The sequence below is a fragment of the Xiphophorus hellerii genome, chromosome 5 (genome assembly GCF_003331165.1).
Source record: "Xiphophorus hellerii strain 12219 chromosome 5, Xiphophorus_hellerii-4.1, whole genome shotgun sequence".
In the NCBI taxonomy this organism is placed as follows: Eukaryota; Metazoa; Chordata; class Actinopteri; order Cyprinodontiformes; family Poeciliidae; genus Xiphophorus; species Xiphophorus hellerii.
This window is the reverse complement of record NC_045676.1, coordinates 1,012,161-1,038,516: the sequence shown is the minus strand read 5'-3', so window position 1 is coordinate 1,038,516 and position 26,356 is coordinate 1,012,161. Positions and strand designations below refer to the sequence as shown.

Sequence of the window (26,356 nt, the reverse complement as noted above, 5' to 3'; positions counted from 1 at the left end):
GATACCGGACATGACGTCATTTTTACTTAAATCTTATCAACAAGTGGAGTACAGTCATGGTGATGTGTATACTTTGTTTCTCGTGGTGCAGTGAAGTAAAATGTTCGGATTTAAGGATATTTAAGTAAATATGAAAATTAAATCTTAAAAATCAAACCGCAGACTGAACCATTTAAATTCACCATACTCACAATTTCTCCACCGGGTGGCGACATTTCATCACTTTTTCAAACGTTGCAGCAAACGACTAGACAGAAAATGTTAAAAAAAATAAAACAAAAAACATGCATTTTAGTGTGTATTTATCCCTTTTATTTTATTTGAGCGTGGAATAAGATAGAAATAAAATGAAAACTGAAAAAAGCAGTGTTTATTTTCTGTTTGAACCGTGTGGGTTTCTAGGCGTGGTGAGTGGAGGGAGCTGAGTGATTGGGGGCGGCTGTTGTCCTCGTCCACTCCACAGCCTCACATACTGTTTTCCTGCTACAATGAAGCGAAGATGGACGCGAAAGGATAGAATAAACATGGTAACACCGTTTTTCTCCTCCTAACTTCACAGGGAGGGGTTTTTCCTCTCTCGTTTGGTTTACTTAAATAAAATAAAAGTTGGAGAGGATTTCTCTTTGTGTGGAGTGGAAGGGGAGAGACAGGCGGAACCATGCTGGAGCCTAAAGGGTAGATTTAATTCATGAAGGAGTTTGTTAAAGTTTGCTCCAGAAGTTTTGGATCAGGAGGGAGGACGCAGGAGTCCAACAGGTGAATCTTTCACTCAGTTGTTGCTTTAAGACTCTCCTAATGTGATTTTGTTGTAACGGCTGATTAGTTCGGTTCATCCCGCGGAGAACAAAGGCTCGGTTTTGGTTGCATGTGTCAGGTTGTGTCCCGGGGATCCAGACCGGTTGAACCAGTTTTTCCTCTCCAGGTTGGGGAGTCGTTGGACGAAGCCACCGCTTTTCGGATCGCTAAATCCCAGACACGTCGGTAATAAAAGGGGAATGGAAAGCAAATTTAAACACAGAGGTGTTCGTGGGGTATTTATGCCCTTTTGGTTCTGAGTAATCCCGCGGCGTGGGGGAACCACAGCACGGAGGCGGTACATCACTGACGACAGCGCGGAGATTTCTGCCCCTCTAAAGGCCTCAAAAAACGGGCTATGAACCAACCGACTCGCCGGAGCTGCTGTTAGCCCGTCTGGAAGGAAAAACATCGGCCGGAAAGAAGCCGACCTCAGGGCCAATATCCACTTTTTCGTGCCTGCTCAGTTCCCGGGTGTTTTATCCACGCATTACGGTGGTATAACGGGGGAGGACCGTGATTTGCTTCGCCCAGCTGCCATGAGAGAAGCCCGGAGCTCTGTGGAAGAATGTGCCGCCGCCTCCCGGTGTTAGCTCCTCCGCGGCTCCATGTAAGGCTCCCAGCCTGGGTATCTGTTAGCTTTACAACATTATATGATTTTATTTATTCAGAATTAGGTATAAATATGTCCGCAAACTCAGAGAATAATAGATTAAAATCAGATGACAGGGAGAAAAACAGCGCTTTGTCTCTGCTGGGCGGCTAGCCGCCGCTTCCAGCTGCCAGGCTCCGTTCCCACCAACACTTCCCTCCTCATCCCGTCTTCCCTTCTGGTTTAACACTAATTTACTCCCCAGGGCCACCAGTAACAACATGCTCCTGGCCTCCGCTGTGGTGGTGTGGGAATGGCTCAACGAGCACGGCCGGTGGCGGCCCTACAGCCCCGCCGTCTCCCACCAGATCGAGGCGGCCATCCGGAGCAGCGACCCCCGCGGAGGGAGCGTGGTCCTCGGCCAGGTCGACAGCAGGCTCTCGCCGTACATCATCGACCTCCAGTCCATGCACCAGTTCAGACAAGACACAGGTGAGCTGGGAGATGATGAAGGTCTTGTCTGGGTTTGTTGATGCTGATCCAGATTATAGTGGAAATTAACTCCAAAACACACCAATATGTGTAAAATTAGTGAGTTCTGGAGGATAAATCCAGTTGTTTTGCTCTGTGATCCAGCTGTTTGCCAGATGTTGGCCTGCACAAGTCTGCAGTTTGAGAACCCCTAAATGACACCGTGTGTGTTTTTCATGGCAGTAAACTTTGCATTTTTTGGATGTAAAATATTCAGCACACGCCCTTCATGCGTAACTGTTTTTGCTGGAACATCAGCACACAGCTCCATATGTTGGGGCAACACCAAGCTTTGAGTTTTCACATACGTTAGCAGTGATTTTTGGACAGTGAATCTTGCAGATGTGTTTTCTCTCCAAACTCTGGACGTTCCCTGTTGACGTTTTACGGCTGTTTCTGGTCCGTGTCCTGTGAGCAGAGCAGAAACTTCAGCATTTTACTCCCCGCATCCTAAAACCAAGGATCAGTTCACTTTATTTATCCCTAAAGGAAACTAAATGTTGTTGTAATTCATATCATGTTCAAAGAGTCGTTGTGGATGGTGATTCAGGAAACATCTCCAGTAGCAGTCAGTCTTGCAATGAATCTGTAGAAGCCTCTGACTGAAGACGGTTACTGTATGACATTCTCCTGACTGTCATGGCCTGCTAGCAGGGTAAGCACTGCTAGTCCATCTCATTAGCTTTTGCAGCTTCTCTTGAACTCTGCCTGGCTGTGACAGACAGGCGTTGGAGTAGAGGATACCATCCCTGTTCCTTATGATGGTTTGAACTTCTTCCTTCTCTCTCTGCTCTTAGCTTTTAAGATGCTAATCAGCTGCTCTCAGTTGTAAAAACACATTGTTTCCATGGTTACGCTTCATAACAACTGTCAAAAAAGTAAGAGCAGAAATCAACAATCAGATGGAGGGCTGGGTTCTAATTTATTCTACCACAGGGACATTTCTGATGATTTAAAGTAAGTTTTTACTTTTAAATCTGTTTTTTAATTCTTTAAAGAATTTAAAAGGAGTATCCATTTTTAATTTGAATAAACAAAAAGTAAAAAAAAATAAGGAATTTTTTAAAAGTAAGTTTTATTTTACCCGTAAATCATGTTAGAATAAAAGTAGTTACATCCATAAATGATAAGCTACCTGCAGGATTTCACTCTCAGGTATTCTGGTTTGATCAGCAGCCATACTCTCATATTTATAATGGAGATCAGAACCGAAAGTCTTCAGTCAAAAACAGTTAAATAATTGATCTGTGAGATTTGAGCCCTTTGTAATTTGATTTATTTCCATAATTCATCAAAATGCTGACCTATAAAAAAAGCTAATCTGGATTTGCAAAGTAGAAAAGATTGTTTTATGGGCGTTCAACAAAAGCAGGTGGGATGAAAAAAACAATATGAATGTCTGAGATTCTGGTTTATGAATCAGAATGAATCATAAAAATATTCTCCTGGATGAAAAGCTGCTTCCAGAGAGGCGGAGATTTGACGGGTAACATCACCTCTAAGTTAGCATTTTCTGCTGCGTTTCTTTATGAGGAGAACTGAGATGTTTGCTCAGATGTTTCAGGATTCAGTTTTTGGGCCTCAGCCAAACAGACGGTACTTCCTGATTCTGCAAACATCGACTACAGAAGGACTGTTGTGATTCTGCAGGGAAAGTTGGACTTTTTCTCCAACCCGTAATAGTAAAAAAAGATCAACATTGAGGAAAATAATTCATGGTGCCTTTAGAGCGTCTGGTCCAGATGTTCCAGGGAAACTGTTGTTCCAGTTGACTTCATGGTTTAAATGTTTGGTTCTGCTCAGTTCTCTGCTGCGATTCAGACTCAATGCGTGACTCGGACTCGCTGCCTGTCCGACTCGCTGCCTGTCCGACTCGCTGCCAGTCTGCCTCGCTGCCTGTCGGACTCGTTACATGACTCGGACTCGCTGCCAGTCTGCCTCGCTGCCTGTCGGACTCGTTACATGACTCGGACTCGCTGCCTGTCAGACTCTCTGCCTGTCGGACTCGTTACGTGACTCGGACTCGCTGCCTGTCTGACTCGCTGCCTGTCGGACTCGTTACGTGACTCGGACTCGCTGCCTGTCGGACTCGCTGCCTGTCAGACTCTCTGCCTGTCGGACTCGTTACGTGACTCGGACTTGCTGCCTGTCGGACTCGCTGCCTGTCGGACTCGTTACGTGACTCGGACTCGCTGCCTGTCGGACTCGGGTCCAGCAGTGTGTTTCTCGGCCGGTCTTTGCTCAGGGTGGAGAAGACGCAGCAGAGTGACGGGCTGGAGCAGCTGCTGCAGACGGACATTTTTGCGCTCTTACGCCACAAACGGGCCAACAGCTGCAAACTCCTCCTGCAGAGAAAAGGCCAACAGATTCTGTGGGAAGAATGAAATATCTCATGGTCTAATGAACGCAGCCCCCCTCCTTCCTGAAGGCCTTTGGGTTTTGTTTTGCGATGGAGCGACTCAGAAAGGAGTGAGATAATTCTCTCCATCTCTCTGCTCCTCTGTCGGGTTTCTTGTTGGTATTCAGACTCTTTGGCTTTAGAATTGGGTGAGATACGAGATGCGCTCCCTGATTTTCCTTCTGGTTCACTTTAGTCATTGAATCCTGGAATTTCTTATTACATCTGGACTTAGATTTCTGTTTTCTTTCTTTAACTGGCTGCATTCTTCCAGATCTGCGTGTTGCTGCAGTGAGAGTGGAGGAAGCAGGCTGACAGCATGGCAGCCATGGTGTGTTTGGATGCCAGGAAGGAGCCGGTTTGGTTTAAAATGCAGAGAAACGACGTTAATCAAAACTTGTTTTATTGTTTTTTATCCGTGGTGGTGCTTTGTACTTTCTACATTTTGTCATTCTGAAACTCCGAACGTCCTACGACTTTATAGGGATTTAAAGAGCAGAACAAACACAAAATAGAGCAGAAATATGAAGAGGGACTTTGAGGATTGATAGTTTTCACAGAGATAATCTGTTAACAGGAAAGCTGTCGGTCTAATCAATCTGACCTTTATGGAGAAGTAGCTAGAAGAAAGCGAGAAGACATTGTGGTCTGATCAGAGGAATCCAAAATGAAACTCCCTGTGACCTCATGTGGAGCAAAATCAGCCTGAAAATGACGTTTCCACTGTGAAACATGGTGGTGGCAGCATCATGCTGTGGGACAGGAAAGCAGGTCAGAGTTTTACTCTGAATTTTTCTCTCAATGAAACAATTAAACACTGAAGACATTTTTATTCCAGTGAGAATAAAAACCTATATTTGGTGCTTTGCTGTGGAATATTTACTGACCCCTAAAACAAACGGCCAGTCCTGTGGATCAGATGAGGCGTTTAGGGTCCTGGGAGATCTGTGTGTTCCTCCAGATATTACAACCAGTTTCCCTCAGACCATCTCGTCGTCACTTTCCTTTCTTTGTTGGGGTTTTTTTATTCGGGCTCCAGCTGGGCCGGCTGAAGGAGACACATTCCCAGAGACACACAAAGCTGCGAGGCGTTGGGGTCACGATGGAGGGCGGGGCCAGGGGGAGCGGGGCTGGGGGGCGCAGGGTCGGGGGCTGAAGGGTCGGGGGGCGCAGGGCTGGGGGGAGCGGGGTCGAGGGGCGCTCCCCAGAGACCAGGGGGTTCTCTAAGTGTGGTGACAAACAAAGGAATGGGAGTGCCATCAAAGATTTAAACTAACTCGTTTGGAGGACTAACTAACTTAAGCTAAACTAGCAGCTGCCTGTGTGTGTGTGTGTCTCTGTGGGGGTGTGCCTGTGTGTGTGTGTGTGTTTCCATCTGGAAGCTGGCGGTGATCAGGGCGGCTGCAGAGGCTCTCCTGCTGCAGCCGCAGGAAGTTGTTGAAGCTGACACGTTTCCTGAGTTTCCCACCAGAGGAAACGCTGCTGTGTTTATTTGGATTTCCTTTCCTGTCTCCTAACAGCTGAGAAGGAAAAGCTAAGAATAACTCGGCGGCGTCCTCTGATGGCGGCGCAACACGTCTGCCAGCAACAAAATACAGCCACTAATGAGCCTCAGAGACGATCAGGAGAACGAGTGTGGTTCAGTAAACGCAAGGCATATTAATAAAAATAACGAGTTCAGTGAGCAGAATCCACAGAACCAAACCATGAACTGAACCAGAGGCTCTCTGTTCATCAGGACTATGACAGGAAGAAGCACGCACACCCCCAAATTGCACCCATGAACAGACAAAATTGGTACAGAACAAACAAAGTCTGTTCACACTTTAAACTAATCATTCTGCATAGGGCTGGGGGATATGAGGAAAATCTAATATCCTGATATATTTTTGCTATATTACGATACATGATATATATCACGATATTCTTAAATGAACTCCAATGTTTTTTAAACTAGACTCCTTGCAGCATGATTTCACCCAAACACATTCCCGCCCCCATTTCTCTGCTAGACCTAAATGTAAGCTCATATAAAAGGGATGCAGTGTTTTGCTATGAACCGTCTACAATATGACTACATAACAAGGTGAGAAATAAGTTTTAACTAAGGAAAAAAATAGCGAGGGAAGTAGGTCAGATAGTCGTGCTGTGGAATAATGTGTGTTTTGGTTCAGCTTAAAAATAAAAACGGTGAAATACATAAACTGACAGGTCATCAGTAAAGCAGGTGTTTAAATTATCTAATCTACCACCGCTGTGTTATCGTGGCTAATAGCGGCGGTGGCTAATCTACCACAGCGATCACTTGTTAATAAAAGCAAAATACACATCAAGTCTAAAAGCATAAAACTGTAATGAACTGAATGTTCTGCTCTATGTGGAAAATGTTTGAGTGTTTTTGGTCCTGAATCCTGATAGGTAAAGTTGCGTTGTTGTCAGTTGCTATGGCAACGAGTCTACGTGTATCGTAAAGCCGACAGAGCGAGAAAAAAAAGAATGAGTAGTTTTGAGTTATTTTTCCCATTGCACAGCACTAAATGAATCATATCTACGTCTCCAGGTTTTACTTTAACAAACCAGTTCTACCGGCTATGAACGGCAGGTAAAAGATTAGTCTCATTGGGTGGTGAAATAAATTTATGGTACAAACTTTTGTGGCAATAGTTTCATAACATGTTTCGCAAATTACCTAATTTTGTTTGACATCCTCCATATAAAATCCAAACCACTGCCAGATTATTGATCCTGCTGTTTCTCTTCTGAACTAAACAGTTCATCTGATTCCTCTTCAGTTACCGTCTCATTCAGCTGCTCACATTAAACTCTCGCTGTCACCATGGACCTTACCAAGCTCCGCCCACAACCGACCCACGTGACCGCAAGTCTCACAAACAAAGCCTGGCGGCGCCGTTGTTTCTATGTAAACATGACTGATTAGTGCATCATTTCTACCGGATTTTCACAATATATCAGCTACTAAATGGACAGAGGAACTAACAAGTTCTTGTCATCCTTGTTGGATGAGATCAAGGTGTTTGAGCCACGCGACGCCTCCAACATTGAGCGTCACAGCAAAATGCTTTCGTTCGATGAGGAGAACGGCAGATCCACACACCCTCTACATCAGGGGACCAAACGTTTTGAGGCCAACATCTACTTTTTCTCTCACCAGCCGGCTGAGATCTACCTCATGACACGAAGACATAAGAATTGTAAATTAAACTATTGACTGATTTTATATGCGAATATCCATCAGTTATAGCAGAAATATTAAAGTGATAGAAAACCTAATGCAGTTTCTTCCTCAGTGAGACTCTGCCACTGGGAGGAGGTTACTGGTTTCTCAGTCACAAGCTGGTTGCAAACCTGAGGCCAGCAGGTGTCAGTCAGTTATGGTAGATCTGAACTTTGACCTCAATATGAGAAGCTACAGACTGATAGGAGGAACCAAAGAGCTCTGTAAAGGTAAAGGCAAATCTTCTGAAGTTGGGATATAATTCATTTAATTTCACATAATTACCGCGGTAGAAGCCATTTGTTTGTTAACATTTTATGAAATATATTTGTTCTATTTGATGTTTGTTGTGAATGACGTAAACTCACAAACGAATGAGGTAATTAGTCCAACGTTTAGAAACTACAGCGGCTGTAATGAGCCACAGCAAAGGGAAACAAAGGTAAAATAACCTGAACAGGTGATCAACTCAAAACCACTCCTACCTTTTTACTCTCTCTCTCTCTCTGTAGTTTAAGCACACCTGTTACCGTGGCAACCGCCTGTTCCCCGCAAGACGAGCAAAGATTAGTTAAAAACATAACATTCAGTTCGTTACGATATCAAGTTTCCAGGCTTGATATTTATTTATCGATTATTAATCAGCGCTTCCCTGAACACAGCGATGGTTGACTGACTAGCTGTACTTGGTGCTAACGTGGCTAACACGAGTAACCGTTTAGTCCAAAGCCTTTTCTGCTAAAATAAAATCTTTAGTGTATGTCAGATACAGACACATTGCATATTGATCTGTTTAGCTAAGGTAAGACTGTGTAGCAGACAGGCTTCAAGGTGTACAAGTTGTATCAGTTCTGCCTTTATGCTGTACTTAGCTAACGGGAAGCTAAGTGTGTTTGTGAGACGGCCACGTAGAATGGGCATCAGCCAATGAAACGCGGCCCCTCTGGTAAGGTCCGTGATGTTTGTTTTCTCCGCGCAGCGTGATTGGTAGAAAATTTTCAGGTTGGGAGGGGGAGGGACTAGTGATGCATTCATAGGGTGTCGGATAAACCATACTCGCAGTGAATTTAACGTCGAATGTTTATTATTTGAAAGACAATTTATACTCGATGGTTGCGATATAGCGATTTTAACTATCGTGAATTGAAAAAATCGTGATACATCGAGTATACTCGATACATCGCACAGCTCTAATTCTACTGCTAAAAAAACAGTAACAGCTCTTGGCAGCACATTTAATAATTAGCCTGAGACAGAGTTTATGAAAATAAACCGAAACAAAATCAGTTGTTTTATTAATCAGTTAATAATTGGATATCAGAAGGTGCTTACTAGGAGGATTTTTTTTGTCTCAGAATCTGATCCTGGTGAAACTAAAACTGCCACTCTGGGCATTCAGGGTAGAAAAGGTTTACAGACAGGTTTTTATCTTAAGTTAAAACTGTATTGATGTTTTTGTACCGTTTTGTCTTAACTGACTGTGAGATGTTCTCTCAGCAAATGGCCTTTTTTATTCTTTTTTAGTATACATTAAGTGTATACTCTAATAAATGATTAATTGATTACAAAATTAGTCGATTATTTAAGAAATTGATTCATCACAATGAAACATTTCAGCCCTAGATTACAGAAAGTGTGTCCAATAACTAAGGACTTTGTCCCTGAGAACATTTACAATCTGTTTTCATGGCTTCTTCCTCTCAGAGCGGCTCTTCAGCCCGTGTTTCTCTGAGGAGGATGACCTCCATCAGCTTCATCCGGGATCCTTGTTCTGGTTCTCGTGTCAGAACGTCCTCTAATGATCCTAACTGACCTAAACAGGAAAAGTTTGGTTTGATGTGAAGTCAGACGGTGAGAAAAGCTCAGCGTCTCTGTGAGAGACGGATGTGACATGAAACCAGGACTGAATTCTCACACAGCAGCGTTTACACACATTTCAGCGGTTGTGTCTGTCTTCAGCCCGTGTGGATTAGCTTTTCTTACATGTAGCTGTTCTTTGGTTCATCTGATCTCTCTCCCACTGCGCTTGTTTTTTTCCTGCGTTTTATTCTCACACTCTCTGAAGCTGAAAATTGAGTCTGAACCCAAAACTCAAGGGAGCCGACTTTTTCAAGGTGGGACAAAGACAAAGAGACACACGCAGAGTTGAAGGCAGCGAGAGTCAGCGCAAAGTCAAAAGTAGGAGAGGGGTGAAAATGTGAGGGAGAGAGGAAACTCTGCTGTATGATGAATGGATAAAACCCTCAGAGGTCAGAACACGGCTTCTGCTTGGGACGTTGTTCTGAAACTCTGCATGTCGGGTTACTGGAGCAGGGGGGGGGGTCACATGACCAGAACCAGCAACCAGAGCATGATGGAGTTAGAATAATCTAAATGCTCAGCTTCAGCAGCAGGAACGATGGTGATGATGATGGTGATGAGGATGATGAGGATGATGATGATGATGGTGGCGATGGTGATGATGATGATGAGGATGATGATGATGATGATGATGGTGGCGATGGTGATGATGATGATGAGGATGATGATGATGATGATGATGGTGGTGATGGTGATGATGATGATGGCGATGATGATGATGGTGATGTTGATGATGGTGATGATGATGATGGTGATGATGATGATGGTGTTGATGGTGATGATGGTGATGATGATGATGGTGATGATGGTGATGATGATGATGACGATGGTGATGATGATGATGGTGGTGATGATGATGGTGATGTTGATGATGGTGATGATGATGATGGTGATGATGATGATGGTGTTGATGGTGATGATGGTGATGATGATGATGGTGATGATGGTGATGATGATGATGACGATGGTGATGATTGATGGTGGTGCTGTTGCTGCTGCTGGTGCTGTTGCTGCTGCCGCTGCTGCTGTTGCTGCTGCCGCTGCCGCTGGTGCTGCTGCTGCTCGTGTTGCTGGTGCTGCTGCTGGTGCTGCTGGTGGTGCTGTGTGCTGCTGCTGGTGCTGCTGCTGATGTTGCTGCTGCCGCTGCTGCTGTTGCTGCTGCCGCTTCTGCTGCCGCTGGTGCTGCTGATGCTGGTGTTGCTGGTGCTGCTGCTGGTGCTGTTGCTGCTGCTGCTGGTGTTGCTGGTGCTGCTGCTGGTGCTGCCTGCTGGTGCTGTTGCTGCTGCTTCTGCTGGTGCTGTTGCGCTGCCGCTGCTGCTGCGGCTGCTGCTGTTGTTGCTGCTGCTGCTGCTGCTGCTGCGGCGGCGGCTGGTGCTGCTGGTGGTGCTGGTGCTGCTGCTTGCTGTTGCTGCTGCCGCTGCTGCCGCTGCTGCTGTTTGCTGCCCGCTTCTGCTGCCTCTGGTGCTGCTCTGCTGGTGTGCTGGTGCTGCTGCTGGTGCTGTTGCTGCTGGTGCTGCTGGTGCTGCTGGTGCTGCTGCTGCTGGTGCTGCTGCTGCTGGTGTTGATGGTGATGATGATGGTGATGTTGATGATGGTGATGTTGATGATGTTGATGATGGTGATGATGGTGATGATGATGATGATGATGGTGATGATGATGATGAGTTAAACCTGGTTCTCTCTGCTCTGGTTTCTTTCATATAATGACGTTAAAGAAAAAGTTTTTATTCATATGATTGTTGTCTCTGTTTCTGAATATGATCAGTTTCCTTTAACTCAGAGCTGATCTAACGCCAGGCTAAAACAATTAATCAGATTAATCGCAATGAATCGGTTAGTGAAATAATCAACTAATTTATTAATCAATAAAACAATATCATAAACAGAGCAGCAATCAAGCCAAAGCTGTTCAACATTTCTACATTTTCACGTTTTCTGTAAATTTGCTCGGCCCAAATTTCCTCTAGTGGAAGTTTTATTTTCACCTGGTTCAGATTCTGTAAAATAAACTTTATTTAGCACCTTTTGCTATCCAGGTATTAATCGGTTAATCCAAAAAATAATCCTCAGATCAGCCCTACACCGTCCTGATGTTCAGTCTGAGCTTTCACGTTTTTACTAAAGTTATGCTGCTGTTGCTCTTTAGGCAATAAAATATATATTTTCTTATTCAAAGAGGAAATTAAATTATTTGTTCATCTGGTTCAGATTCAGGTCTATTCCAATTCTTAGTAGCAATGTTTAATCTATTTCTATGGGGTTAAATAAAAAATCTGATTCTTTTTTCTAGTTAATTGTCAAAATGATTGATTATTAAAATAATTGTTAGTTGCAGTTCATTAGTGATGGCATAAATATTCGCTTCCTTTAAAGTAACTGACCTAATTCAACAGAGGTCCAGTCAACTGGTGCTTGTAGTCTCATCCTGAGTGAAACAGAGATTTGTTTGTATTAAATTAATTTGTGGCAGTAACAGAAAGGAAGTAAATAGTTTATCTATTCACTGTAAAGACGAACTCTTTGATTGATCAGCTGAACTCCTGGATCCTTCGTCTGACCCGACTGAAACTCGGTGCCAAGGCAGAACCGGCTTGTTTCAAACTAAAAGCTTTAAACAAGAGTTTTTGTCAGAACTCTTGTCTTCCTCATTCCAGGAACTCAGCCTGTTGTGATGATGTGAGCGGCGGTCAGACGAGGTTCTGTCTCAGCTGAATGATGATCCCACTTCCTGTTTGCTGCCTCAGCCTCAACTCTGCTGATCCAGCTGAAAATGTGCCACAGATTGCCCTTTGACCTTCTCCAGTGGGCAGATTATAGCCCTGGAGCTTCATTAAGGCTCGTTTGCTTCATGAGTTTTGTCGTTTCTGTCCGCGCTGCCTCAGCGGTCTGCAGCTCCAGGCCGTCAGGAGCCTTTTGAAGACCAGAAAGGTCAGACTGCAGGTCAACCGCTGCGCTTAATGTTGCTGAAATTAGTGATTAGCGTGTTTTGAAGTGAGAGAAAGTTGAGCCGCGAGGGAGAAAAGTCACAAGTCATGCAGTCACGATGTTTTAGAGTGAAGAAGAAGAAGAAGCCTGGAGGACTGAAGGCAGTTTGTTCAGCTGGTTTCACTTTTAACCCCTAAACTCCTGAAATGGAGGAAAAATGTTGAAGTGGAAGATTCTTCCAGAGAAACCGGACATCTGTTTGCCTGCTGGTCACTCTGCAGTGTGTGTGTGTGTGTGTGTGTGTGTGAAGGGAGGGGTCAGAGAACAATGAAGGCCAGATGGTCCTCCTCCTCCTCCACCTTCTCCAGGCCGCTCTTCACCTCCGTCACGTTAAAGGCAGATGAATCGTCAGGTCTTACAGAAATGAAGTTAATATTCATAGAAATGCATGTCAGGGTCAGGCGACATGGAAGTAAACCTTTAGCACCATATTTTGTAGTATTTTTCTATCCACATCAATAAAAAAATTATGATTAAAAAGTATTTAAATCAGTCTCAAGCTATTTTAGAGAAAGCATGTCTGGGGCTGCATATCGGTCTAGTCAAAGCCTGACAAACACAATAATTACTGGGGTTTCCAAGCTGTGGCTCGGGGCCTAATTGCTGCTCCTGGACTGATTTTATGTGGCCCTGCAGGAGATTCATAAATAGTACATACAGTATTTGCTGCAGCGACACAGGAGGCAAAAACCTAATTTTAATTTGGACCAAACTATTAACCATTACCAACCAGCTTAAAGTTTATTTTTTAAACTTTTAAAACTCTGTTATTCTTTCTTTTAATCTGATTAATTTTTTCAGTCCTAAACTGGACAGAGAAAGTTTACTGTTCTCAGGAGTAAGTCTTTCTCTCTCTCGCTCTTTTGCAACCTGGATGAACTGACTGTGTGTGTGTGTGTGTGTGTGTGTGTGTGTAGTCGCTCTCTGACTGAACACACGTTCTGCTGTTCATGAATTCAGAGACAAATCCCCACAGGGATCAATAAAGCAGCACATTACTCCTCCTTATTGTTGACATAATGGAGACGATACGAAACAGAAGCGCCAGGCTTGGAGGGACGACGGGTTCCTGCTGGTTCTCCTAAAGTATTCACACCCTTCAATTCATCCTCCTTCAGCCAGGTACCCCCAAATAAAACCCAGGACAACAAACTGGGTTTAGAAAATGCATCATTATGACCAAACCAACACCACGTGACCAAGCTCCTCCCCCTGCAGAAACACACACAGGGCAGCAAGGTGGTTATAATCAGTTGTTGGTGTCGGCCAGATATCAAACCATACGGACCATAAAGTCCATCATTCAGTCGTCATTTGATGTTCTGCTGGTTTCTTTGGATCTTTATCTTCTGGTTCAAACCGAGCCGCAGCATTCGGTTCTTCAGTCCGTCGTTCTCTTCATGTCGTCATGATCACGTCTTTCTGCTGCCGGCTGATCAGCCCGTTGCCTTGGAGACGGGGTTAGTTTCTGGTTGGTCGGTCGAGCCGCCGTCCTGCCGCCGGCGCGACACAGAGAGCCATTGTTCCGTTGGTTTATTGGGGTTTAGGGATATTTATTGGCTTGTTCTTAGATTATTTATTTGGGCCTGAATGTGAAACACCAGAATAAAGCTGAACAGATGAAAGTCCTGCTTTCAAATGTGATCTCAGAATGACTGCATGGAGCTGGGAGGGTGTTTTCCCTTCAGTCCAACTATGTTAATGAAAGTCATGCATGCAGCCTCAGAGGACACGACTCGGGACAAATACTGACATCTCTGTCTCCTTCTGCATTTCTGAGATACAAAACCTAAAACATATTCATTTGTAGCAGAAATCTGATCTCTGGGTCTGAACAGTCCCAGCAGAACTCAGAGGAAAACCCAAAGAAATGTTTCTCTGAAGTCCTAACGCCATCACTGGATAAAGCAAAATCAGGAACGTTATTTCCTTTGTTCTGTTCCAGGAACCATCCGTCCGGTCCGGAGGACCTTCTACGACCCGGCCTCCGCCCCGGGTCAGGGCTGGCAGTGGGAGTGGGAGAACGACGCGGGAACCTGGACGCCGTACGACATGGAGGTGGCCATCGCCATCGAGAGCGCCCACAGCCGCCAGCAGACCTGCCTGGACCTGACGCCGCTGGGCTTCTGCTACCTCATCGACTTTAAGAACATGACGCAGGTCAGCTGACAGGAAGTGTTGCTAGGCTACAGAACGCAGGTTGGATCAGCTGACAGGAAGTGTTTTAAGTGTCCTGTTCACTGAACAAATCTGGTTCTCCAGCTTGGTGTCGCAGCAGTGATTTGGACTCAGATTCTGATAAATATCTCAAGCAGCAGGTTAGATAAAAGCTCAGAGACTAAAATGATTTTGTTTTTCATATAGATATCTGGTTCTGGTGGATCTCTGATGTTCTGAATATCTCTGTGTGTTTCACACATCCAAACTCTTTGATGGACTTCCCTTTACAATCCTCACAAAGCTGCATTAATTAAAGTTTTTTTTCCTTCCACTCAACTTTCCAGTGATATTCTTGGATCCAGCAAAGCCAGTTATTTAAGAATCTCAATTAAATGATTGAAATTAAATCAATTCTTGATTCTGACAAATTTTTTGTCTTGTTCTGACCCACAGGTGAACCGGCAGAGCCAGCGGTGCCGGCGGATCCAGCGGCGCGCCGACCTGGCCTACCCGCTGGTGTCCGGCCCGCTGCCCGTCCCCAAAGGAGGCGCGGTGGGAGGAGGAGGGGGCCTGACAGGGGCCCTGCTGGGCGTCGGGGTATCTGGGGCCAGCATGGGGGTGGGAGGCCCCGTCACCTCTAACGGCGGCCTGCCGGTTCTGGGTCTGGGCCAGCCGTGTTCCTGCCAGCAGTGCATGCTGGTCCTGAGCGTGAAGAGCGGTGCAGGAGCTGCAGCAGGCGCTGCAGCGGCCTTCCAGACTCTGAACAGGCGGGCTCTAACCATGCAGCGCCCCAAGAACTTGGCCCCCCCCGCGTTGCGCCCCCTCAGCCCGTCTAAGTCGGCAACTCTGGGGCGGGGCCTGCAGCAGAGCCCCGCCTACTACCAGACTCTGCCGCATGGCCTCGCCATCACCAAGAACACGGCGTCGCCGCGGAGGAACGCCCAGCTGTTCGCCCAGTCGCTGGCCGCCCTCACCGCCGGCGCCTCTTCCATGGGTCTCTCAACGCCTTCCAGCAGGCCACCGCCGCCTGCGCTGCCGCCGCCGCAGCCGCCCGCCTCCAACCAGAACCCGCCCTCTATTCCGCCCAAGCTCTCCTCCTCCTCTTCCTCAGCCACAGAACCGGTACCGACCGCCACGCTGATCACCCCCGCCAGCGGCGTCACCACGCCCCCCTCCCCGGTGCCGTCTCCATCGCCCGTGGTGATGAAGCCGCAACGCACGCCATCGTCGACGGCGGCGTGCCACGCCCCCTTACCGCAGCGGTCCAGCTTGGCCGGGCTGAGCAGGCCGGCGCTGCAGAGGATCGCCATGGCGCAGTCCAGAGCGCTCATAGCCTCAGGGTGAGTCAGAACAGAGGAGAAGCAAATGCAACAGGAAAACAGCAGCAAGTTTAAACGCTGCAGTCTCACTCCAGACCACCAGGGGGAGTCAGAACCAAACCAAATGAGTTCAGACTGTCACCAGAGACCAGATGTCATGATTTAACGTAATGACCAAAAGTTAGAAAAAATCCATAATTTTCTGACACGCAGTCTTTTACAATGTAACAGAACAACTGCATATTTATGTAGACAATATTAACTGCTCTAGACTGCCCCTAGTGGTCTGGAGGACTTCGGTTTTGTGGAACTGTTCTGACATTTACAGTGCTTCTTAATTGTTGCTGTTTTTGCTATTTGCATCATTTTCCATTTTGCTTCTGCAGCATTTTTCTGTTGCGTTTGGTTTTTGTTTTGGAGTTTGGGATTTTGTATCACTGATGTGTTTGCTCTGTGTTTCGCTGTTTGCTGAGCCTATTTGGACAAATCGACCTCCGTAGAGATTTTATTAAAGTTACATTATTATCTATTAAAGGGGCATTATTACATGTTCTCCACCCACATGGTGCCATTATAGAACAATCAAGTAACTATGTTACCGTCAGTTGTTATGAAAATGCTATTATATCAAATATGACTTAAAAAAAGTTTTACCTCCTAATTTAACACCTTGAAATTGGGCCTCTGTCTCTTTAAAAGCTCCTGCTCTCTCTGAAGCTCCGCCTTCAGGAAGTCATCCCAACATGGCTCCTCTATTAACCCTTTAACGTTTTTACCAGCGTTGCTCTGAGAAGTATCTCCTATAACGAGCTCAGCAGTCCACCAGCTGTTTGCTAATAGCTGCTGACTAGTCTGAAGGAGCTGTGGGTGTGTGTGTGTGCGTGGGGGTGTGTGTTTGTGTTTGTGTGTGTGTGTGTGTGTGGGGTCCCTCCTCTGTGAGGTGGAAGCTTGGAACCTGCAGCTCAGAGGAGGAGCAGCGACTCGGAGGCGGGGCTAGGTCCAACCAGGTGTTTTAACAGCTCATTGGAGATTAAAGTGTTTCTCAATCATGAAAGAATCAAAGTAACACACCAGGTGTGTTTCTGATGAGGGACTGGCATTATAAGATGATATAAAGCTGGAAGCAGTTGGTTTTACCTGATTCTGGCCCTTTAACATAAAGGAGTTGATGAACCTGAGCAGTTATTGCAGCATCCACGTTGTTTCCCTCTATGATGCAATAAGACATGTTAGTTGTGCCTCAGCATGTCCTGATCAGCAGCCAGACATGCTCCTGCTGCAGGCCCCAACATGCAGCTGAGCTCCTCTGATGGTGCCGGTCGGGACCAGGCGACCCGGATGCTTCCAGCTGCAGTGAAGTGGCTCAGCTGGAGCAGTCTGGTTCTGAACCACAGGTCCAGACAGCTGCAGCTTCCCTGGTCACGTAACTGCTAAACCAGATTTCTCTGAGTCTGCGTAGGATCTGTGCAGCAGAGTTCAAAGGTCGGGAGTTCCTCCAGAACCTCAGTTCTGTTATGGATCCATGAGGAACGTCGGAATGTCCTGAGATCCTTCCTGTTGAAACTTTAATGTCTCATTTGTGATGCTAGTGGGAGGAAGAGGATCCATATTTTAAAATGACTTCATCATAACTCCTGGTGCTTTGTTGTGATGTTTACCACTAACCTGGATTCTTGGTGCACAGCGCCTCCTACAGGTTTGGAGGAGTTAAATGAGCATTTTTTTAGCTCTTCCTTAGAACTTCACCATCAGGAGGTCCTGACGTAACGACGTGGCTCCTCAGTCTGGATCGGATCGGTCCGATAGGAACCACCTGGACTAGTCGGCTGTTTGAGTCAGAAACCAGCTCAGAGTGGAAACAGGTCACCGAGTCAGATCCACTTCCTGTCACACACCAGATCCACTTCCTGTCACACACCACCTTGGGGACTAAAGCTGCTATATGAATCCTCCCACTCAGCTCTCAGTAGGGGGAGTGTGTGTGTGTGTGTGTGTGTGTGTGTGTGTGTGTGTGTGTGTGTGGGTTGGGGTGTGTCCACGCTGACTGCTGTGGGACGTTTAACAGACCGAGCCTTTACATCTGCAGCTTCTGGACTAAATTAGGACTGAGCCAAACATGGCTGAGGTTTAAATTAATGTTGCATCTTTACCTGAAATCTGAGATCTGCTGATCGGATCCGTTCTGGGATCTAGAGCGAAACCCGATTCTAAATACAGAGACGAGAGGGGAAAAATGTCCCTCTCCTTCTGGCTCCTCTCGGCCGCCGGGCCCCTCAGGGCCCCTCGGAGCCCCATTGTTGGTCTCCACGGTAACCTTTGTTGGCTGGGCCAGGCCTGGGACACATTAGCAGCACAATGCCTTCCCCCCTCCAGCCCTGCTTTATATTCTGTCCCTACTCTTCCTCTCCTGTCTGCGTCCTGAAAACACGTCTCTATTGGTCGTCTTCCTTTTTCTTTTTCAGACGTTTTTCCCTCTGATGTGTCATATTTAATTGACTTCATAAAACGTTAAAGCAGCGATGGATCCGATAGCAACCTGAGGTCCAGGGTTGACAGATAGAAGGTCCCGGGTTCGAATCCCGGTCTGGGAGTCTTTCTGCATGCTCTCCCTGTGGACGTGTGGGTTCTCCCTGGGTACTCCAGGCCCCCCCAGGCGGCCGAGAGGAGCCAGGAGGAGAGGGACATTTTTCCCCTCTCGTCTCTGTATTTAGAATCGGGTTTCGCTCTAGATCCCAGAACGGATCCGATCAGCAGATCTCAGATTTTAGGTAAAGATGCAACATTAATTTAAACCTCAGCCATGTTTGGCTCAGTCCTAATTTAGTCCAGAAGCTGCAGATGTAAAGGTCCGGTCTGTTAAACGTCCCACAGCAGTCAGCGTGGACACACACACACACACACCCACACACACATGGCTTGTTGAGACGTGTGTGTGAAATGGGACAGGGACGGGAATAATTTCTGGGTTACAGAAAGCAGACAGTGTTTCTGTTCTACTCAGCATCACTGCTCAAACACACACACACACACACACACCCCCACACACACACACACCCCGCTGACATGCCAGAGGGTGGGGGAGGGGTCATATACGGGGGATGTAAATATATGTAGGAGACGGGGGGGGGGGGGTGTTGATGAAGAAACGTGTCAGAAAACTGTCAATGATTGATGGTGATGTGGAGCAAGAGATCAGGCCAACTGCAGAGAAACACACACACACACACACACCGAGCTGTGAAGGCATTTAACACACATTGTCCTCCGCTCTCACACTGCAGAAGTAAATATTGGCCTGGAGCGAACGATGTGTGTTTTCTGCTCTGCAGAGGGGCATGATGGGACAGAGGGGGGGTGTGGGAACATGGAGACACCTGTTGGTTCTGCAACAGGCTGCAGCTTTAGGCCAGCAGGGGGAGCTGTAGCTGCAGAGAGGGTCGGTTCTGATCCGCTAATCATCCGTTAATGAGAAGAGTCAGAGGATCTGGGTCCGAACCAGAACTCAGTGTTACTGCTGCTCCAGCTGCTGGGTCAGAACCCGGACAGTGTCTAAGTCCAAACGCAGCTCAGCGATTCATCCTGATCCGGTTCAGAGCTGCAGAACCTCCAGAAAACGATCTGAAGGAATCTTTCAGAGTTTCTCTGCTTCTGCACATCAGAACTAATCAGACGATGTTCCAACATCCCTCAGTAACCGTCGCCTCGCCCGCAGGAAACCGTGTTGTGTGACGCGCTTGTGTGTGTGTGTGCGTGTGTGTGGGTGTGTGTGTGGGTGTGTGTGTGTGTGTTTCTGGCATTTGGAGGGATCGAGGGCCCATTCATGTCCCTGTTCCCCAGGCAGAGGGGCCTGCGGTTCGTCTCCTTCTGAACGTCCTTTATTATCTGCTTATGAAGCACAGAGGGGATGAGAGATAAACAGAGCATTTACAAGAACATTGAACGCACCGTTTGGTTTCATAGGACCATTGAATGCAGCACCGCAGCAGCCTGACCCGGTCCAGTAGCCTGGAGTCCAGACCTGACCCGACACACTCACTGCTCTCACCCTGTAGATCTGTGGAGTAGGTTGTGGAGTGATCCACAGTGTGATCCACAGAGTGATCTACAGAGTGATCTACAAAGTGATCCACAGGGTGATCTACAGAGTGATCCACAGAGTGATCTACAGAGTGATCCACAGGGTGATCCACAGGGTGATCTACAGAGTGATCCACAGGGTGATCCACAGGGTGATCTACAGAGGGATCCACAGGGTGATCCACAGGGTGATCTACAGAGGGATCCACAGTGTGATCCACAGAGTGATCTACAGAGTGATCTACAAAGTGATCCACAGGGTGATCTACAGAGTGATCCACAGAGTGATCCACAGAGTGATCCACAGGGTGATCTACAGAGGGATCCACAGGGTGATCCACAGGGTGATCCACAGGGTGATCCACAGAGGGATCCACAGGGTGATCTACAGAGGGATCCACAGGGTGATCTACAGAGGGATCCACAGGGTGATCCACAGAGGGATCCACAGGGTGATCTACAGGGTGTGTGTGCTCCGTGCGCTCTGGACGCATCATCTCAGAGGATGGTGACGTGTTGGTGACGGATCAGGTAATCCTCTGGCTGACGTCCGTCTCTGAGCCGATGGAAACTCCCAGGATTAGCTCTAAACCGCCTCTGGAAGTCGCTCTCGTCAGAGGAGTGAGCGGTTCTGTTTCCGTGGTGATCGGTCCGGTCGACCCGGTCTGTTTCTGGCTCGCCGCCTGTTGAACCGGGTTTAGATGTTGGGAATGACGGTCATCAGTGTCTGTCTGTGAGTTTCTCTGAAGTCCACCAGCCTGGGAGCAGGAAATGCTCCTCTCTAACCGCCGTGTGTTTTCTCCCGCAGCGTTCCCACCGTGCCGGTGAAGAACCTGAACGGGTCCAGCCCGGTCCACCCCGCGTTGGCCGGTAAGAACCACCCGGCCGGTTCCGTCGGATCGCAGAGCGAGCCGAGGGCCGGATCCGATCCGATCCGCTCTCTGTTTCAGGGATCACCGGGATCCTGATGAGCGCCGCGGCGCTGCCCGTGTGCCTGACCCGGCCGCCCAAGCTGGTGCTGCACCCCCCACCCGTCAGCAAGAGCGACATCAAGCCGGTACCGGGCTTCAACCACTCCTGCAGGAAGACCACCAAGAAGCAGGTCCGCAAAGGTAAGCTCCGACCTGGCAACCGCTGCTCAGGTCATCATCGTCGTCATCATCATCATCATCATCGTCATCATCATCATCATCATCATCTTTACACTGAGTGATGTGTTTCTGTGTTTTCATCTGAACTTTCTGCTGGAAGTTAGGTGGAAGGAAAACTGTTAGAAAAGTTTGCAGGTTTCTTTAGCTGAAAGTCTTGATCATCAAAATGAACAGAAAAACTTGTAAACAATTTATATAATATAATATACATTAGAAGTAGGCAGATCAATAATATCAATATCAAGTTGATATCGGTATCAGATCGATAATAATGTGGTAAGAACCAAACTTTAGTTTCAGATTCCCTCTTAATTTTGTTTAATTTTTGTATTATAGTTTCTCAACTCTACCTCTAAAAAGATTTTATTTCAGTTTTTATGATCATTTTTCTGCAGTTTGTTCATTTGTAAAAATACACACAAATATTGTTGATATGTTTTTTAAATATTTTGTTAGAAGTATCGGCATCAGCTTGATATCAGCTTGATACCAGAAATATTCAGTATTACTGTATATAATATAAAGTCCTCTGTGTGTAAAGAGTCTAAACTGATGTTTCATGGAATTAAATTAGTAAAATTAATGAATTTGTTGATGATACTGTGATTTAATGAGCTGTGTTGATATTTCTGTTGAAGTCTGTTGAAACATCAATCTTTTCGAATCCTCTGCATTAAATTATGTGAAGTCTGTAAAAAGCTTGGTTTCCACTTTCCCTCTTCATTTCTTGTGTTTCTGCAGGTAAAACTCCAGAGGAGGTTGTGAAGAAATACCTGCAGAAAGTAAAAAGTCCTCCAGAGGAGGTGAGTCCTGCCTCTGACCGCCACCGCTGATGAATCTGTGAAGATATTGCAGACTAACGTTGGTTCTGTGGGTCTCTTCCAGGACTGCACCATCTGCATGGAGCCACTTGGGGGCCCGTCCGGGTACAAAGGTCCGGGCGTTGGACCCGTCTCCAAGGCAGAGTCGGTGGGTCGGCTCGCCCAGTGCGGACACCAGTACCACTTCCAGTGTCTGGTGGCGATGTACAACAACGGCAACAAGGACGGCAGGTCAGTCCAGTACCAGGTCCAGAACCAGACCTAAGATCTCTGAGCGGGAAAATAACCCGACTTCCTGTCTCAGCCTCCAGTGTCCCACCTGTAAGACCATCTACGGCGTGAAGACCGGCAACCAGCCAGCCGGGAAGATGGAGTACCACGTCATCCCCCACTCCTTACCGGGTCACCCCGACTGCAAGAGCATCCGCATCATCTACAACATACCGCCAGGGATCCAGGTACCGACCCGCGGCGCACTCCGCTTGCTAACGCGCTGCCATCAGACGCTAACAGGAAGCTTTTCCTCCAGGGACCAGAGCACCCCAACCCGGGGAAGCCCTTCACTGCCAGAGGCTTCCCGCGACACTGCTACCTCCCAGACAGCGAGAAGGGACGCAAGGTAACAGCACCTGCAACGCTAGCCTTTATTTACACTGTTCTTATGATGCGTTACCATGGAAACAATGCTGCTGATTAGCATCTCAAAAGATCAGAGAGAAAAGAAAGATCATCCCCTATTCTACCGTCTGTGCCTGACTTTCAAACCAAACGGCCAGAAAGAGATTTAAGGAGGAGCAGCAGAAGGAAAGGAGGCGGATTAGCAGAGCTAGCTAACAGCTGATGATGTCATCCATGTTGCTGTGTAATATCTTCTCTGCTGCCTGGATGTTAGCATGATATGAGTTAGCATTAGCAACAGTCTTCAGTCAGAGGCCTCTTCAGATTGGCTGTAAGACTGACTGCAGAGAAACTCGGATGAGTTCTGAGTTCGTTGGAACGAATAAAGTATTTCAATTTATGTTAAATGTGGGACCAAACTGGGTCGTCAACAGAACCATGATCCAAACACAGCAGCAAATTAACAACAAAATAACAGAAAGATAGAAGAATCAAAGAATCTCCAGATTGGACATTGCAAAGCGAGGCGGTTCTGCTGACGCGGCTTTTCTCCGACCCGTCTGCAGGTTCTGAGGCTGCTGCTGGTGGCATGGGACCGCCGGCTCATCTTCTCCGTCGGAACCTCCAGCACCACGGGAGAATCCGACACCGTCATCTGGAACGAGGTGCCGAGTCTGCTCAAACCTCTGAGCTAATCATGCTAACCACGCTAATAAAGGAATGTCATTCTTCACTTTCAGGTCCACCACAAGACGGAGTTCGGGTCCAACCTGACGGGCCACGGATTCCCCGACCCGGGTCACCTGGACAACGTGTTAGAGGAGCTCCGAGCTCAGGGCATCACAGAGGAAGATGCACTGGTAGAGAAGTGAGAGAGGAAGAGGAGGAAGACTCTCTGCCAGCACTTAGGAGGAGTTGAGGAGGACAGCGACCGAGTTCTTCAGACAATAATGCTGGCTTAGCCTTTCAATGCAAGTTTCTCCAAATTTTTTAAACCAGCACATCAAACGAGTAGCAGGGGGGAGGAAGAGGAGGTGAAGGAGGAGGAAGAGGAGGCTTGTGGGTCTAGGTACTAAACAAGAGTGAGAATGAATGGGTACTAACATCTAGAACAGGAACAAGTTAACTTTACTGAATGAACGAATAAAAAGTTGGTAAAAAGCAGCAAAAACTGAAAGGAAGAAGATGGAGGAAGAGGAGGAGAGAGGGAGGAAGTGGAGGGGAAGTTGAGGAGGAGGAGGAAGAGAGAGATGGTGTATGAATGTAGTTTAGGATAGCAGTAGAGTGAAATAACTTGTGTGGTACGTTCAGGTGCTAGAGGGACCAACAGATGGGCTGGCTTTGTTTAAGCTGTGGTGAGGTGGCGCCCCCTGGTGGGCAGCTGGAGCAAAGCGGTCCTCACCGTTTCCTCATCACTTCATTCTGCGCTTTGATTCAGGGGCTGGAGCTCCGTGTTCATGATTGTTCTGTGAAGATCCGGAAGAACCGAGCCTCTGGGTCGCAACTACGTTTATGTTTTTATTGTTCTTAGTCATATCAGTCGGTTCCGGCGCTCACTGTTTTGTCCTGACTGTCATTGAATGCTTCCTTCTGTTGAGGTGAACTCATCCTAACCTGGCTGTGAACGCACCGCCAGGTTAGGAGGGTCCAAATGGTTCTGTTAGCATTCAATGTCAGAACTTCACTCATGTCATGTTTGATTGTTTACTACAGAAATTTAAAATATATTTTCATCCAGTAGCTGCTTTTCTCCATTACAAAAAGTGTCCAGGAACTAAAAATGTTCTGACATTTTTCTATAAATTATTACCTTATTTGGCAACTGAACAAGTGTAAAATCTTTTAATTTTATCTTTTTTGGTGAGGATAAAATATTTACCTGTTCATCAGAGTAAAGATCAAAACTGGTACGATAGAAATTCTGACTTTTTTCCTCTGAGGTACATTGAACGCAGCTTTGTATCAACAGATAGTCTGCTGCTTCTGATTGGCTGCCATGTTTTAAGCTCGACCAATGAGAACACTTGTAGATGCACTTTTTATCCCAGCTGTTGGAACCTGTGAGGTTCTGTTAATGACCCGGGTCAGAAGAATCCGGGTTATATTTGGGCATCATCATCTTCATCTTCATCTTCTACCTGATGCTGGTTGTCCTAATCACGGTTCTCCCTCCACTCTTAACGTCTTTATTACATTTTTTTAGCTGCATATTTACTTTTTAGTAGCATTTTATTGACACTATTATAGAATAAATTGCCTTTTTTTCTTATTTTGTACATTTATGTTGTATTAATTATCCTGTTTTTTATGTTACCTTTTGTTTACGAAGACAGTATTATTAAATACGTCGTCTTTTGTTGCTCTCTGTGTACAGAAATGAAGCTGATTTGCATCTTTTCTTTGGAAAAGGAATTTCATGGTAGACTTTTATCTGAGTGTGACTTGTAATACGTTTTTCTAACTGAAAGCTGCAGCTGTGTCTTCATGCTGTCAGTGTCTGTCGTGATGCTGGAAGCATTTAATCTTAGTTTTAAAAACTTTTCCAGAATCGCTTCGATTTGTCATCAGTGTTTTCTTGCTCTTTGGCGAACGCTCGACTTTCCCTTCTGAGCGTGTGCAGCGTGAGGCCAGATGGGATTCATACGGAAAAAGATTACAGCCTCTGGAAAAACAGATAATTTACTTTTTTCTCAGAAGTCCAACTATAAACTCAAAATTCTGAGTTTTAGACTTTAAACTTGTCTTTAATTTTAGGATTCTCATTTTAATCTCAGGATTTGGGAAAACATTCTGAGGTGAATTTCATAATTGTGTTTTTATTTTTCAGTGGCCCTAATCTTCTTCTGTAACTTCATGGTGTGATTTATTTTTTGGATTTGTTTAAACCACCATCATGTCTCATCCCCACTGAACTCTCCTCACCAGTAAATGTGTGGATTACTATCGGCCCACGGTGGCAGTGGAAGGAGACACGTGATGATGGCTGCTGATTTGAAAGCATGAAAACATGTTAAACAAAAACAAAAAAAGTGTAAATATGGCATAAATAATTGCTGGAGTATGAATGATTAATACAAGAAGAAGAATAAAGAATGAATGAAATTTAAACTTGTGTGTCCTGTCATCTATCGATCCCGTGAAATAAAAGTAAAACTAAACTGAAAATATTACAGGCTGAACTGAGGACGGAGTTGCCCTGTGAAATACGTCGCGGTGTCTTTAAGGCGGTAAGCTGCCTTCGATAGCTCAGTTGGTAGAGCGGAGGACTGTAGAGGCGTCTGCCAGGTATCCTTAGGTCGCTGGTTCGAATCCGGCTCGAAGGAGGCGACTGTTTTGTCACTTGTTGTGAAAACGGGTGCAGCATGTAAATTATGCCCGAAGTTGATCACGTTTCAAGCAGTCTGTTTTTTTAATACTTTTATTATTGCTTATTTATTTCTTATTATTGGAGCCTTTCTTTCAATTTGTACATTTTTAAATGTACAAATTGAATGACAATAAACTGTCTATGTCTAAAAATAAGAACAAACTTTTCGTGGAAAATGCTGGAAATGAACAAATCTATTTAAGCACAGAACAATGGATTAACTTGTTTACACACTTTCTTATTGCTGCTCGTTTAGAACAGGGTTAAGAAGAAACTGAAAACGGCTAAAGGAACAATCTCCTCACCACTTACAGAAAAACTGTTTTTCGAGAAAACAACTGTTCCCTGACCGGGAATCGAACCCGGGCCGCGGCGGTGAGAGCGCCGAATCCTAACCACTAGACCACCAGGGAGCGCTGAGTACACAGATACATCATAGACATTTAT

At 46.2% G+C, this 26,356-nt stretch overlaps 1 protein-coding gene and 2 non-coding genes across 5 annotated transcripts; 2 read left to right on the top strand and 1 right to left on the bottom strand.

Annotated features, from left to right (window-relative positions):
• The first annotated feature begins 340 nt into the window (after positions 1-340).
• On the top strand, positions 341-25,650 carry LOC116719874 (E3 ubiquitin-protein ligase DTX1-like). Of its 3 annotated transcripts, none has more exons than XM_032562636.1 (12): positions 341-527; positions 1,653-1,879; positions 14,342-14,556; positions 15,010-15,896; positions 20,761-20,822; positions 20,903-21,064; positions 21,845-21,906; positions 21,989-22,155; positions 22,229-22,382; positions 22,454-22,543; positions 23,109-23,207; positions 23,283-25,650. In XM_032562636.1, exons 2-12 carry the CDS (start codon positions 1,669-1,671, stop codon positions 23,412-23,414), a joined length of 2,241 nt encoding a protein of 746 aa, XP_032418527.1. In that variant the 5' UTR covers positions 341-527; positions 1,653-1,668; the 3' UTR covers positions 23,415-25,650. The 3 variants fall into 3 exon arrangements, with proteins under 3 accessions (XP_032418527.1, XP_032418524.1, XP_032418526.1); XM_032562633.1 differs by having other exon boundaries at positions 342-756; XM_032562635.1 differs by lacking the exon at positions 341-527 and adding an exon at positions 867-1,405.
• A 127-nt stretch (positions 25,651-25,777) lies between these two features.
• On the top strand, positions 25,778-25,865 carry trnay-gua (transfer RNA tyrosine (anticodon GUA)). Its single transcript is given in 2 exon segments — positions 25,778-25,814; positions 25,830-25,865. It is a non-coding gene; the product is annotated as a tRNA-Tyr (tRNA).
• Positions 25,866-26,250: 385 nt separating this feature from the next.
• trnae-cuc (transfer RNA glutamic acid (anticodon CUC)) lies at positions 26,251-26,322 on the bottom strand. Its single transcript has one exon. It is a non-coding gene; the product is annotated as a tRNA-Glu (tRNA).
• Positions 26,323-26,356: the final 34 nt, after the last annotated feature.